Below are 14,654 nucleotides of genomic sequence, written 5' to 3'. Positions count from 1 at the left end.
TGAGTCGGAATCAACTCGATGGCAACGGGTTTGGTTTTGGTTTAATATTACTTATAAGGAGCCCTATTGGCACAATAGGTAAGTGCTCAGCTGCTAACTGAAAGGTTGGTAGTTTGAACCCAACTAGTGTCTCTGCAGGAGAAAGGCCTGGCAAGCTGCTCCTGGAAAGATTACAGCCTAAAACATCCGTATGGAGCAGTTCTACTCTGTAACACGGGGTCACTATGAGTCAAAATTGACTCAATGGCACCCAACAACAACAATCACCACAATATTATATATTATCCTGAAATGACCCTGGGCTTAGTTATATAATTGGTCTCTTGCTATTATACCAGGATAGAATAAAATGAGTTTCCTACCCCAAAGAAACTTCCCATGTGTGTTTGTTAAAGCCTAACATTATATTCTGAGAGACTGATTTTTTTTTTCCTTTTTAGGGTAAGGCTTTGTTTTCTATTCAAGTGTAAACACTCTAAGGAAGAAAAAGGAAGTAAGGCTTATAAGTCATTTAACCCTTACTATGAATGAATTTGTTTGGTTTCCTTTTGAGACCAGGGTTTTAAAGGTCAAGGAAGGCACTATCCAAAGGGAAAGCAACACAGAAGAGTGCTGGGGGCCGGAAGGACAAGCCATACCTACTTCATGGTTTGCCCTGCAGTTTGAGGGACATAATTCTGAATCCACTTCATTTTGAGATGAATCAATTCAGTGATGCACACATAAACATTTAAAAAAATAAAGGATGAATTTCCTGCACGCAGGGAGCATTATTGTCTGGGTTGTGCTTCTTTATAAAAAAATCTTTTATTACTGGGAAAGTTTGGCTGGCCAAAAAGCCTCATTACCAAACAAGTTGATTAAAATGTTACAGATTTTGTATCTTTTTATGTTTTCAATTATGAAGCAATGCAAACTTCAATTGTGAGGCTTGACTCTTACTGCTTTTACTTGTATCTTTAGTTATCATGCTGTGTAATTTACTTATTTATGATGCTTTTTTTTTATTGCCTGTCTTCTCTGGAATTAAGCTTCTGGAAGGCCGCGACCTTTGCCTCCTTTGCTCACTGAGATTCTGCAAACACCTAGCAAGGCCTGGCACTTGGTAGAGGCTAGATAAATATTTGATGAATGACTAAATGAATAACTGTCTTTTCATGGATGCTTTTTAAAAAAACAATTGAAATTATAGATTTACTATAAAGCAATTTGGCTACATGATATTAAGCATCTGAAAATGTACTTAACCCTTGATCCAAAAATTCTTCTTTGGGTCTAAAGAAAATAAGGAGAGTTTATACACAAAGCTGTTCGAAGAAGTTTATTTATAATGAAAAAAATGGAAACAACCTCGAAATAGTTTAAATAAAGAAACTATTAAATTACAGCACATTCATAAACTGAAAAAAAGTGCATAGAATAAAACTTGTATTAAATTTGTTAAAACGTAAATAGCAGTTATTTATAGGTTTTAGAATTATACAATAAACTTTCATTGCTTTTAAAAACAGGGGAAAAAAAGGTAATTTTTAGGAAGATTTAATACTAGCACTTTCTCTAACAGAAGCCCTGGTGACACAAGGGTTAAGTGAAAGGTCAGTGGTTTGAACCCACCAGTGGCTCCTCAGGAGAAAAGACCTGGAAATGTGCTTCCATAGAGATTACAGCCTAGCAAACCCTCTGGGGCAGTTCTACTCTGTCGTATAGGGACACTATGAGTCAGAATCAACTTGAGGGCATCTAACAATAACAACACCTTTCTCTAACACACTTTCAGTGTTTCTCATTTTCTCATTTAATGTGTCTTACAAAAGAATTTGCACCAAGAGAAGAGTTTATGGTTCTTTCTTAGGCAACATGCTGATTTGAATAGATGTAACTTTTCAGGGATATTTTATTTTAACGAGTATTTTTTCCCCTTAAATTAATTTTCCCCTCCCTTGGGAAACCAACAAAGACTTTAAATTTAGACTTGTTGTAGGGTAGCTGTGGTGTTCCTATTCCCTTATAGCTGAGGTTTAAGACTTCTATCTTTAAAGATGAGATTTGTGGTCCTATATTTAATTTGTTGAACACTTTATTAAGCTATTCCTCTACTTTGATGTAATTAAAAAAAAAAATCAGTGAGATTGCTGTAGCGTTGGTGGGGGAAAATGCACAGTAATTTGAGTAAGAAAAATTGTGTCCTAATTTAGGTACTACTACTACCCACTAGTAGGAAACCCTTGGGCATAGTGGTCAAGTGCTACAGCTGTTAACCAAAAGGTCGGCAGTTCGAATCCACCAAGCACTCCTTGGAAACTCTATGGGACAGTTCTACTCTGTCCTGTAGGGTCGCTATGAGTTGGAATCGACTCAAGGCAACGGGTTTGGTTTACGGGACCCACTAGTAATAATAATCCGGGAAGCTGGACTATGTGAAGAAGAACGGGGCATCGGGATTGGGGGAAGATACATTAACAATTTGCGTTATGCAGACGATACAACCTTCCTTGCTGAAAGTGTAGAGGACTTGAAGCACTTACTGATGAAGATCAGAGGCCACAGCCTTCAGTATGGGTTACACCTCAACATCAAGAAAACAAAAATCCTCACAACCGGACCAATAAGCAACATCATGACAAACGGAGAAAAGACTGAAGTTGTCGAGGATTTCATTTTACTTAGATTCACAATCAATACCCATGGAAACAGCAGTCAAGAAATCAAAAGACGCATTGCACTGGGCAAATCTGCCCAAAAGACCTCTTTGAAGTGTTAAAAAGCAGAGACGTCACTTTGAGGACTAAGGTACGCCTGATCCAAGCCACGGTATTTTCAGTCGCCTCATATGCATGTGAAAGCTGGACAATGAATAAGACAGAAGAAGAACCGACGCCTTTGAATTATGGGGTTGGCGAAGAATATTGAATATACCACGGACTGTCAAAAGAATGATCAAATCTGTCTTGGAAGAAGTACAACCAGAACGCTCCTTAGAAGCAAAGATGGCAAGACTGTATCTCACGTACTTCGAACGTTATCATGCTTGGTAAATAGAGGGTCAGCAAAAAAGAGGAAGACCCTCAATGAGATGGACTGACACAGTGGCTACAACAGTGGGCTTAAACATAACAACGACTGTGAGGATGGTGCAGGACCAGGCAGTGTTCGTTCTATTGTACGTAAGGTCACTAGCAGTTGGAACCGACTCGCTGGTGCCTACTAACAACAACAACCCACTAGCATTGTGCTATTTAGGAAGTCATGCCTCAGTTTCTTCATTTGTAAATGGTGCTAATTATACAACCAAATACAGCTGATATGAAGATCAAACAAGTTTATACTTAGTAATACTTTGTGAATAGTGAGTAAATGTTAGTTATCAATTAGAATAATCTTGCTTTACAAGTCTAGATTTTATTAAAAAATAATTGGTTATCAACTAAATTCTGACTATTATAAAATACCATATAAGTCCTCAGATTTTGTTGCAATATCAACATAAGGCAAGATTGCTTAAAAATCCTGTTAAAAAAGAGAACTGATACATGGTATTGTGAATATCTTAATAATGTATTTCTGAGATTTGGGCATTAGGGGGCGCCAAAAACGCTTTGCCTCTAGCCTGCCTCTTCATTCCCTCTACTTATTAGGCAGGCATCAATAACTAAAATGTATGTCAAAGTGGTTTGAAAAACTTAAGACACAATTCCAAGATGTTATGTTATAATAGTGATGGTATCAAGAATACTGTGATTAAAATTAAATCCTTTAGTCCTGAAGATAAATTTTTTAATCTAGTGTATAAACTACCCAGAGGAGGGAGAAATGAGGCTATTATGGAATATTATGGCAATTCATTATGGAGTATTGAAGTCTATTTGGCTCTGAATTTATTCAATTACATGTGTGAATACATACAAATTTAAACTAATAATATTAGGGACAGGAAAATATCTAAGGATAAACAATAGAGCAGCTAGATTCTGACGCTGAGGAGAGAATTAATCCCATGTTTAAGGGTTTTAACTCCTTCTGATCGATTTGCATAGAGTAGGTAATCAATGTTTATTGATATTATTTGGTTTGTGGCTCATTTAGGAGAATATATTTTACCAGCATGGCCTAAAGGATTTAATGTAACTCTTGCATGAATTTTTCCTCATTAGAATAATATTTTGCAAAGCGAGGTCTTGGATTACATACACCTCAGAATCACCCAGGAGGTTTGTAAAAAACGCTGACACTTGAGCACCCCACCCTTCTGGCCTGTGGAATCAGACCATCTAGGAGCAGGGATGGGAACATGCATCTCAAGCAATCACCCCAAGCGGCTTTAATGCCCAGGAAAGTGAGGACCGTTACTTAAATTGTACCCAGTCTTAACAAAATCAAAACGAAATGACTATTTAATTATTACCACCTGCCCTAAAATAGCTTTGTCAGTGTTGCTAGACATTGTGGAGAAAAAATACTTAGAAGAGAGACAGACGACAAAAGAAAAGCCTAAGAAAATAAAATAAAGAAATGCACTCACCTGTTTTGGGTGTCGTATGGAAAAAGGGCGAACTCCACAACTGCCAGTACCTTTTACCTGTTTCTTGACATCTCACTTGAAATACATACTCAGTGTTTGGCTCCAAGTGGAATTCCGATCGCTGCATATATGTGAAATTGGTGTCAAATTCTTTAACCTAAAGTGGATGAATAATAATAACAAAATGATGCAGTGTGCTTCTAGAATTAATAATATTCCACTTAGCAGAAATCTATGGAGTACCCTCTACGTTCCAAGCACTCTTCTAGACCTTGGGAGAACAACAGGGAATAGACACTTTGTACAAAATACTACCACAAAAAAATCAAATTCACATTAATAAACATGAAAAGCGAAGTATGTATTGTTGGTATTTGATAATGCTGTCACGTTTTTAAGTCTCAAGAGAAGCCCAAAATATAATATACCCTTAATTTTTGAAAAGCTGATTTTAATGGAGTGGGGGCAAGGGACCTAATAGCAAGTGTTTGAATCACCGTCTCTCTCTCTGCAGTGGATCTTTAGATCAATATTTCTGCCTCTGTAATGAAATAATTTCACCTGCTAATGATTACTTTTGGAAAAAATTATTCACAAGCTAAGCTGTTAACCAAAAACCAAAAAAAAAAACAAACCTGTTGCTGTCGAGTCATAGTTACCCTATAGGACAGAGTAGAACTGCCCCATAAGATTTCCAAAGAGCAGCTGGTGGATTTGAACCGCTGACCTTCAGGTTAGCAGCCGAGCTCTTAACCACCATGTCCCCAGTATTCTAGATTTATGTTGATACTACAAGGCCTAACACAGATGCGTGTGTGAGAAAGAGGAAAACAGAACAAAACATTTAAGGATGTCGAACTGTGAGACTCCAACAGAAAAGAAGCAAGAAAATGGGTGAGGAAAAAAGCTATGATTGATTTTTCTGGGGCGATGTGCTATATAACCTGCTATAAAACATAATGCAAAACAACCCCAAGCTAGCTGGTTTAGTTGAGAAACAGAAACTAAGACATCTGCACAGCCCCTTCAGTAAGTTGTAGCAAGTGATTTACTGCAAAAAGGGAAGCAAGACTGAAAGGAAAATATAAAATACGTCTAGAAATGAATTTATACAGCAAACTACCAAGATTTAAAAACAAACAAACAACGTATCAACCTCACTCAGGGATTCTTCCTTTAAAAGCCAATCTTAACATAAATCTTTAACACATGCAATGCATTGAAGATATAAAATTCATGTAAATATTTGTGTAAGTTTTAGAAATGTCATATTCCCTGAAAGATATCATTCAGAGTCTCTGTAAGTCACATCTCTGCCCAGAGTGCTCAGAATTTTCTGTTTTGTAGATATGACTAGTCTGCATTTGGGGTCTCCTGGCATCCAGGAGAGTTTTTATTTATTGTGCCAAAGGTTTGACTTTTAAATGCACTCAACTTCATATTAGCTTTTCTTGTAAGGGAGTTGGTATTCTCCAATGGGACTCTTGGCAGTATGTTTACAGATAAGCCCTCAAGTACAGCCAGAATTTCAAAATAGAAAGAATTTTACAAAACTGTTAACAGAGTTGTTTCTACAGTAAGGCAAAGCAGGTGACTGCTTAGGACTTTGCAAGCACAAAAAAACCTCAAGATGATACCTTTGGAGGAAAAAATGAGCACTGAGAGAGCTAGACCATTGAATATGCTTCATTTCCATGAGTGAAGTTTCTGTAGTGAGACAAGCAAAACCTACATGTGTTTTCATTGTTTTTAAGGGTGAAATATATTTGGAGGCATTTCATCAGCAAAATCCACTAACTGGACACAGTTATTTACTTGTAGTAAATTTTTAAAATAGGTATTTCCTTTGTAAAATATAACTCATGTCCATTACTTCCACTGTAATAGTTACTAGCACAACCAGCATCATAGGTCAACACTGGGACAGTTAGGTGACAAATGAATTCAATCAAACTAAACTACTCAGTGACACCCTGATCCCATCAGCCATCCACCAGAGTTCTTTCCTAGTGTTGGCTACCAAGCAGAAAGGAAAATGCAGGAGTCACTGAAGGAAGCCAATGAAAAAGTACATTTCCTATGGTTAATGATTAATGGTTAGTAATGAGGAGTTTTAAAGAAAACAAAAATCCTCACAACTGGACCAATAAACAATATCATCATAAATGGAGAAAATATTGAAGTTGCAAGGATTTCATTTTATCTGGATCCACAGTCAACACTCATGGAAGCAGCAGTCAAGACATCAAATGACACATTGCATTGGGCAAATCTGCTGCAAAAGAACTCTTTAAAGTGTTAAAAAGCAAAGATGTCACTTTGAGGACTAAGGTGCATATGACCCAAGTCATGATATTTTCAACCACCTCATATGCATGAGAAAGCTGAACAATGAACAAGAAAGACTGAAGAAGAATTGATGCCTTTGAATTATGGTGTTGGAAAAGAATATTTAATATACCGTGGAATGCCAGAAGAAAGAACAAATCTGTCTTGGATGAAGTATAGCCAAGATGCTCCTTGGAAGCGAGGATGGTGAGACTTCATCTCATGTACTTTGAACATGTTATCAGGAGGGACCAGTCCCTGGAGAAGGATATTATGCTTGGTAAAATAGAGAGTCAGCAAAAAAGAGGAAGACCCTCAACAAGATAGACTGACACAGTGTCTGCAACAGTGGGCTCAAGCATAGCAACGATTGTGAGGATGGCATAGGACCAGGTAGTGTTTCGTTCTGTCGTACATAGGATTGTTATGAGTCAGAACTGACTTGACGGCATCTAACAACATCAACAACAAATGAGGCTGTAGCCATTAGGGGAAAAAGTCTCTAAACAAAAGATGGCCATGACAAGGGCAGAACCTGAATCAAGTTTTGTAAAAAAATTTTTTTAAAAATGATGAAAATTCACGAGGAGACAAGTTGCTTGCCTTAAAGTAGCTCTCCAGACCCCTTTCTGTGCTTGCTAATTGTTTGGGTGAGGGAGAGGGAGACTTCAAATGTTTCAACCTTGGGTGTCCCATCAAGCCCTCATTGAATGCCTATATGATTTCAACAGTTCAAGAAAGAGAACTATTTTTTATAGCAGTTAATTTCTATTTAAAGCCTCAATTCTGAAGAAGAGGGAGTATGGAAACATCTCTGTTCGTTTGAGGTACCTCTTTTCTTAGGGTTGCATCTAAGCTCTGGGGAGTATCCTTAGGTGGAGGGAATGAAAACCTCCAGCCTATCAAGGGAGTTCTATAATCCCTGCTTCCCCCTACTCCCAACCTGGGGCATGACCCAGGGTGAAGGGGCCCTTCTCAGTAACCCACCAGCATCTAAACTCTTTTGGTACTCCTCCCCACACTCCTCCTCTTTTGGTCCAGGTAGATTTTGTCTTACGTACTTTGTACATGTCATCAGGGAAGACCAATCATTAGAAAAGAAAATCATGGTTGGTAAAGTAGAGGGAAACCCTCAATGAAATAGATTGACACCATAGCCATAACTATAGACTCAAACAATCATGAAGATGGCGCAGGCCTGAGCAACGTTTCATTCTGTTATACGTAAGTCCCCATGAGCCAGAGTCAACTTGACAGCAACTGACAACAATCTATCTAACGTTTGGCAAGGGACAGAAGGGGAGTGGTGACTAGGAGGCTTAGTTGTGACTAATCATATGTTCTTCTAAATCTTTTGTCTTAAACTACTATTGAGACTTTTGAAACACAAAAGGCAAAGATTTGATCGTATCTGTCTGATGTTCTATCAATCCTTCCCTATAAAGGATGGATGCTTCACAGTCTAGCTCAGAGGTCTGCAAACTATGGCCTGTATAGTTTTCACATTTTTAAATGGTTGAAAGAAAATAATAATATTTCATGACTCATAGAATTTATATGAAATTCAAATTTCAGTGCCGAAAAATAAATTTTATTGGAACACAGTCACACTCATTCATTTACTTACTGTCTATGGCTCATTTCACAGTACAAACACAGAGCTGAGTAGCTGAGAGAGACCTATGGCCTGCAAAATCTAAAATGTTTACTATTTGGCCCTTTAAGAAAATGGTTGCCAAGCCCCTGGTCTAGCTTAATTGGAGAAATGAGTAATTACTAATCTTTTTTTTTTTTTTTTTGATTGTGGTTTAGGTGAAAGTTTACAAAGAAAATTAGTTTCTCATTAAACAATTAATACACATATTGTTTTGTGACATAGGTTGCTAACTCCGCGTACTGTCAACACTCTCCCCTTCTCAGCCTGGGATTCCACATTTCCATTCGTCCAGCTTTCCTGTCCCCTCCTGCCTTCTTGCCCTTGCCCCTAGGCTGGTGTGCCCACCTAGTCTCGTATAACGGTTGAACTACATGTGTTATTGTTTGTATTATAGGTCTGTCTATTCTTTGGCTGAAAGGTGAGCCTCTGAAGTGACTTCAGTACTGAGTTGAAAGGGTGTCCGGGGCCATACTCCAATATTTGTCAGACCAGTAAATCTGGCCTTTTTTTGTTCATTAGAATTTTGTTCTACATTTTTCTCCAGCTCTGTCCAGGACCCTCTGTTGTGATCCCTATCAGAACAGTCAGTGGTGCCAGCTGGGAACCATCTAGTTGTGCTGGACTCAGTCTGGTGGAGGTTATGGTAGTTGTGGTCCATTAGTCATTTGGACTAATCTTTCCCTTGTGTCTTTGGTTTTCTTCATTCTCCCTTGCTCCAGACAGGGTGGGACCAGTGGAGTATCTTAGATGGCTGCTCACAAGCTTTAAAGGCCCCAGAAGCTACTCACCAAAGTAGGATGCAGAACATGTTCTTTATAAATTGTGTTATGCCAATTGCGCCAGATGTCCCCTGAGACCACGGTCCCCATATTAATTTATTTACTTGAACTTTCAGCCTAGATTTCCTGGTTATACTATCACTGCTGTTGTGCACTATTAAAGGCAAATAACAATAATAATAGATAGTATTTCAAAATATTACCTACATTTACCCATCCACTGCTGTCAAGTCAATTCTGACTCATAGCAACCCTGTAGGACAGAGTAGAACTGCCTCATAGGGTTTCTTAGGCTGTAAATCTTTACGGAAGCAGAATGCCACATCTTTCTCCCAAGGAGTGGCTGGTGGGTTCAAACCACAAACCTTTCGGTTAGCAATCGAGCGCTTAACCACTGCGCTACCAGGGCTCCCTCCTACATTAACGAGACACTATAAAAATCAATGGTGGTTAAAAAATATGATTATGGAACAGCCCTACCCTCCAGGAGCTCATGTTAAAGGATGAGGAAATAGACATGTACACAAGTAAGTATCCACAATGTGCCAAACTCTATAACGTTGTTGCTGTTGCTGCAGTTGAGCCAGCTCTGACTCACAGTGACACTATGCACAGCGGAATCGGACTGTTGTGATCCCCAGGGTTTTCACTGAATGATTTTTAGAAGTAAATCACCAGCTCTTTCTTCCTAGTCTATCTTAGTCTGGAAGCTCTGCTGAAACCTGTTTAGCACTGCAGCAACATGTAAGCCTCCACTGACAGACGGGTGGTGGCTGCGCTTGAGGTAGATTGGCCTGGAATCGAACCCAGGTCTTCCACATGGAAGGTGAGCATTCTACCCCGAACCATCACTGCCGTCATATAGAGATATTTACATGGTAGGATGCTGCTGTTCCTGAGATAGGGTACTCAGAAGTGGGTAAGGATTGCTCCTGGGGATTGTGAGTTCAGTTTTTAACACAAGTTGGAGTGCCAGAGAAACAGCCAAGGAAGATAATTGAGTAGCTAGAAAGGCGTGTGTGGTTCAGGGAGAGCTGTGAGGGCTCCAGGCAGCAGCCTACCACCATAGCTGAGGTCTCAGCAGTGGGTGAGAGAATCTGTGGAGTGAGGAGAGAGAGACAGCAGGTGCGAAGAGAATGTTCATGTTCAAGGAGTTGGCAAAGAAGAGGATTTCCCTAGGAAAGGGCAGTCAGAAATATGGGTAGAGAACTAAGAGATTCCTGAATTTAAAAAAGAAAAACAAAAAACAAGAGAAGACACTTTCCAATAGTACTGAATGTTAGAGTAGGATGAAGCTGCCACGGTTCTTGGCTTTTGTTGTTCATGAACATAATGGTGTCTTTGAAAGAATTGGTTTCCTCCCATTGGAAAGAATCTAGGTTACATTTTGAAGTAGATTGCAGTAATGGCCCAGTTCTTTTTCCTGCAGGAGACCTGTGTTTAATGTTTAACACACTCATCTGCTAACTGAAAGGTTGGTGGTTTCAGTCCACCCAGAGGCCTCTCAGAGGAAAGGCCTGGCAATCCACTTCTGAAAAATTATCCATTGAAAACTCTATGGAGGAAAGTTCAACTCTGACACACATGGGGTTATTATGAATTGGCAGTGACTCCATGGCCACTGACTACACCCACTTCTCACTCACTGACATGGTTAGGTTCCAAAGACCAAGTCATTATGTGAAAATTGGCATCATGCGAAAATAGACGATGATCACGTCATATCACAAAATGGAAGATGACTACATCACTACGTAACTGCCAAATTACATCATTATATAACTGCCAAATTACATCATTACATAACTTGCAAACCACTGAGAATCATGGCCCAGCCAAGCTGACATATAACCTTAACCATCACAGCCAGTGTTACTCTTGCCTTGCACCTTGGTGTTCGTTACCGCCGGATGTACTTCGTTAATGTGCAAAATAGCCGGATAGTAGATTTTTTACTATTGTCATAAACACGAAATGTTGGATTACAAGATAGTTGATAAGTGAGGAGTAGGTATTTTTTTTCTTTTTCCTGCTCTGTCCTTGTCTTTACCATTTAGCTTTGAGTACCCTCCCACTAACTCTGGGCTTGGCTGCGTGGTTTGCTTTGGGCCAGTGGAATGTTGGTCATCAGTCATGCAAATAGAGCCTTGAAAGGCACTGGAGGGATTGGGCATGAGCGCTCTTGCTTGCTGCCTTCACCATAAGAAGGACATGCCCAGGCCCATTTGTTCCTGGAAGAGGAAGAAAACATGCAAACAATAGCCCATCTTCAGACATATGAGTGAGCCAGCTGAACTGCAAAAACATGTCTGATCTCAGCTAAGCCCAACATGTATCAGCTAAACCCCACTGACAGTGAGAAATAAATGTTTATTGTTGTATGTCACAGAGTTTTTGTGCTTTGTTATATATGGTTGTATCAGTAGATAGCTGATAAACACTTCAACAATGTAATGAAAAATCTAGCAGAGGATTTTAAGTACTAAAACTTCTGTATTTTATGGGTAGAAAGAAGAGCTACTAAAATTTTGCTGCTTAGAATGGAGTCCAGCATGATTGCCAGCTAAGTAATAGATTTTGGGATGGCTTTGTTTAGCTATGGAATTTATAAAATGCTTTTTGGCAACGTAGTAAGATGACCTCACTGCTACAACACATGTATTTCTTATAAGGGATGCTCACTGTGTTGTTTTCTGATATTGTGGTCCTGTTGAGGCTCCAGGTTCTTAAGTGGTACAAACAGTTTGTGCTGGACTATTAACCTAAAGGTTGGCAGTTCAAACCCACTCAGGGGCACCATGGAAGAACGGCCTGCTGATCTGCTTGTGTTAAGATTACAATCAAGAAACCCTAAGGAGCAGTTCTACTCTATAACACACAGAGGGTCACCATGAGTCAGAATCGACTCAACAGCAATGGGTTTAGTTTGGTTTTGGTTGACGCCTCAGGGTAAAACCCACTTGTGTGTCTGTGTGTATGTGCACAACCATGTAATTTCCCTTGAAGAGTGTGGGTACTCCTGGTGTCAATCATCTGTGTAGGAAAAGTGTTCTTAGACATAATTAGAATTTAGAAGACATGGTTTAAACAAAAAAGGATCTTCTCTCTCTGTAAGAATTGAGCCTACAGTCTCTCTCTTGAGCCTACAGTCTAGGAAGGCAGATATATAGGTGGAAGCTCCTTGTTGTGATTGCTAAGATGATATCCACCGCATAGAAGAAAAGCACAAGCTAGACTAGACAGACCAACTTTGGGGGCGAGTCATATTGTACAGCCCAGATTAAGTAGTAGCTGGTTTTTCTCTGAGATGCTTGTTTTTCTTTTGCTATCCCTGAGCCATTATTAATTCTTTACATGTTCCATCCTGGTCCCAGTTACACTGCTGGAGAATTGAAGAATGGGTTGAAGCAAATGAGATGTTTGTAAATGTTTCCAAAGGAGTAAATTTACTCTAAAGGTGTGTGTCAGGGTTGTATCCTTTCACTGTGCTTACTCAATCTGTATGCTGAGCAAATAATCCAAGAAGCTGGACTATAAGAAGAAGAAGATGAAATCAGGATTGGAGAAAGACTCATTAACAACCTGCGATATGCAGATGACACAACCTTGCTTGCTGAAAGCAAAGAGGACTGGAAGCACTTACTGATGAAAATCACAGACTACAGCCTTCAGTATTGATTACACCTCAACTTCAAGAAAACAAAAATCCTCATAACTGGACCAATAAGCAACATTATGATAAATGAAGAAAAGATTGAAGTTGTCAAGGATTTCATTTTACTCGGAGCAATAATCAACGCCCATAGAAGCAGTAGTCAAGAAATTAAACAACATATTGTATTGGGCAAATCTGCTGCAAAAGCCCTCTTTAAAGTGTTAAAAAGCAAAGATGTCACTTTGAGGACTAAGGTGTGCCTGATCCAAGTCATGGTGTTTTCAATTGCCTCATATGCACGCAAAAGCTAGACAATGAATAAAGAAGGCTGAAGAAGAATTGATGCATTTGAATTATGGTGTCAGTGAAGAATATTGAATATACCATGGACTGCCAGAAGAACAAACAAGTCTGTCTTGGAAGAAGTACAGCCAGAGTGCTCCTTGGAAGCGAGGATGGTGAGACTTCATCTCACATACTTTGGACATGTTATCAGGAGGGACCAGTCCCTGGAGAAGGACATCATGCTTGCTGAAGTAGAGGGTCAGTGAAAAAGAGGGAGACACAGCGGCTGCAACAATGGGCTCAAACGTAGCAATGACTGTGAGGGTGTTACAGGACTGGGCAGTGTTTCGGTCTGTTGTACGTAGGGTCTCTATGAGTCGGAACTGACTTGACAGCACCTAACAACAACAAGTTTAATCTCCAAGGACAAAATCCATAGCTTTGGACCTTGGAACCATTTCTCAGTAGACAAATATTCTGGTTCTCTTATATATCTCACAGTCTGTATGCAGTTTAGCTAAAGAGGCTGAAAGACACCCTCAGTCTGCCAATTTTGATTTTCAGGCAGGGTTCCTTTGCACCACTACCCCTGCTGTGTAGTTCTCCTACAGGTTAAGGTACCGGTACCAGTTGCCCTTGAGTCAACTCCAACTCATTGCAACTTTACCTATAACCAAGCAAAAGGTTGCCCAGTCCTGCATTAATACTATGCTATTCTATGCTGTGCTATGCTATACTATACTGTACTAGCTGCCATCAAATTGACTCCGACTCATTGCAATCCCACATTTGTCAGAGTAGAACTGTGTTCCATCAGGTTCTCGATGGCTGATATTTCAGAAATAGATCACCAGGGCTTTCTTCCAAGGTGCCTCTGGATGGATTTGAACCTCCAACCTTTCAGTCAGCAGCCGAGCGCATAAACTATTTGCATCACCTAGGGACTCCAGAGGTTAAGATAAAGAGTAACACTAACGGCTATCATTTACTGGGACTTAGTGTTACGCTTTATCTTAACCTCTGGAGTCCCTAGGTGATGCAAATAGTTAATGCGCTCGGCTGCTGACTGAAAGGTTGGAGGTTCAAATCCATCCAGAGGCACCTCTGAAGAAAGGCCTGGTGATCTACTTCTAAAAAACCTGTCATTGAAAACCTGATGGAACATAGTTCTACTCTGACATACATGAGGTCACCATGAGTTAGAATCGGCTCAATGGCAATTAGTAGGTCAATTCTTCTATTCCAGGCATTAGGCTAACTGTTTTACATTATTTAATTCCCCTGTACCCCCACCACCACACACACACAGATCATATGAGGTAGGTGCTTTCCTTATTGCCATTTACATATAGGTGTGATGAGGCACAGAAAAGTTAAGGAACTTGCCCAAGGTTACACAACCAGAAAATGGCAGAGGCAGACAGTGAACTC

The 14,654-nt window shown here is 39.7% G+C and overlaps 1 protein-coding gene across 1 annotated transcript in view; it reads right to left on the bottom strand.

Annotated features, from left to right (window-relative positions):
* The window catches only part of IL23R (interleukin 23 receptor), a 76,308-nt gene that overhangs the window by 27,909 nt on the left and 33,745 nt on the right, over window positions 1-14,654 (bottom strand). The window contains exon 7 of the mRNA XM_004369035.2: window positions 4,520-4,676. Within this exon, the coding sequence (XP_004369092.1) occupies window positions 4,520-4,676 (157 nt within the window). The remainder of the gene's footprint in view (window positions 1-4,519; window positions 4,677-14,654) is intronic.

This window comes from Trichechus manatus, unplaced genomic scaffold, assembly GCF_000243295.1.
Source record: "Trichechus manatus latirostris isolate Lorelei unplaced genomic scaffold, TriManLat1.0 scaffold00003, whole genome shotgun sequence".
Taxonomy (NCBI): Eukaryota; Metazoa; Chordata; class Mammalia; order Sirenia; family Trichechidae; genus Trichechus; species Trichechus manatus.
Note: the sequence above shows the minus strand (reverse complement) of the source record. Positions and strands in the feature narration are given on the sequence as shown.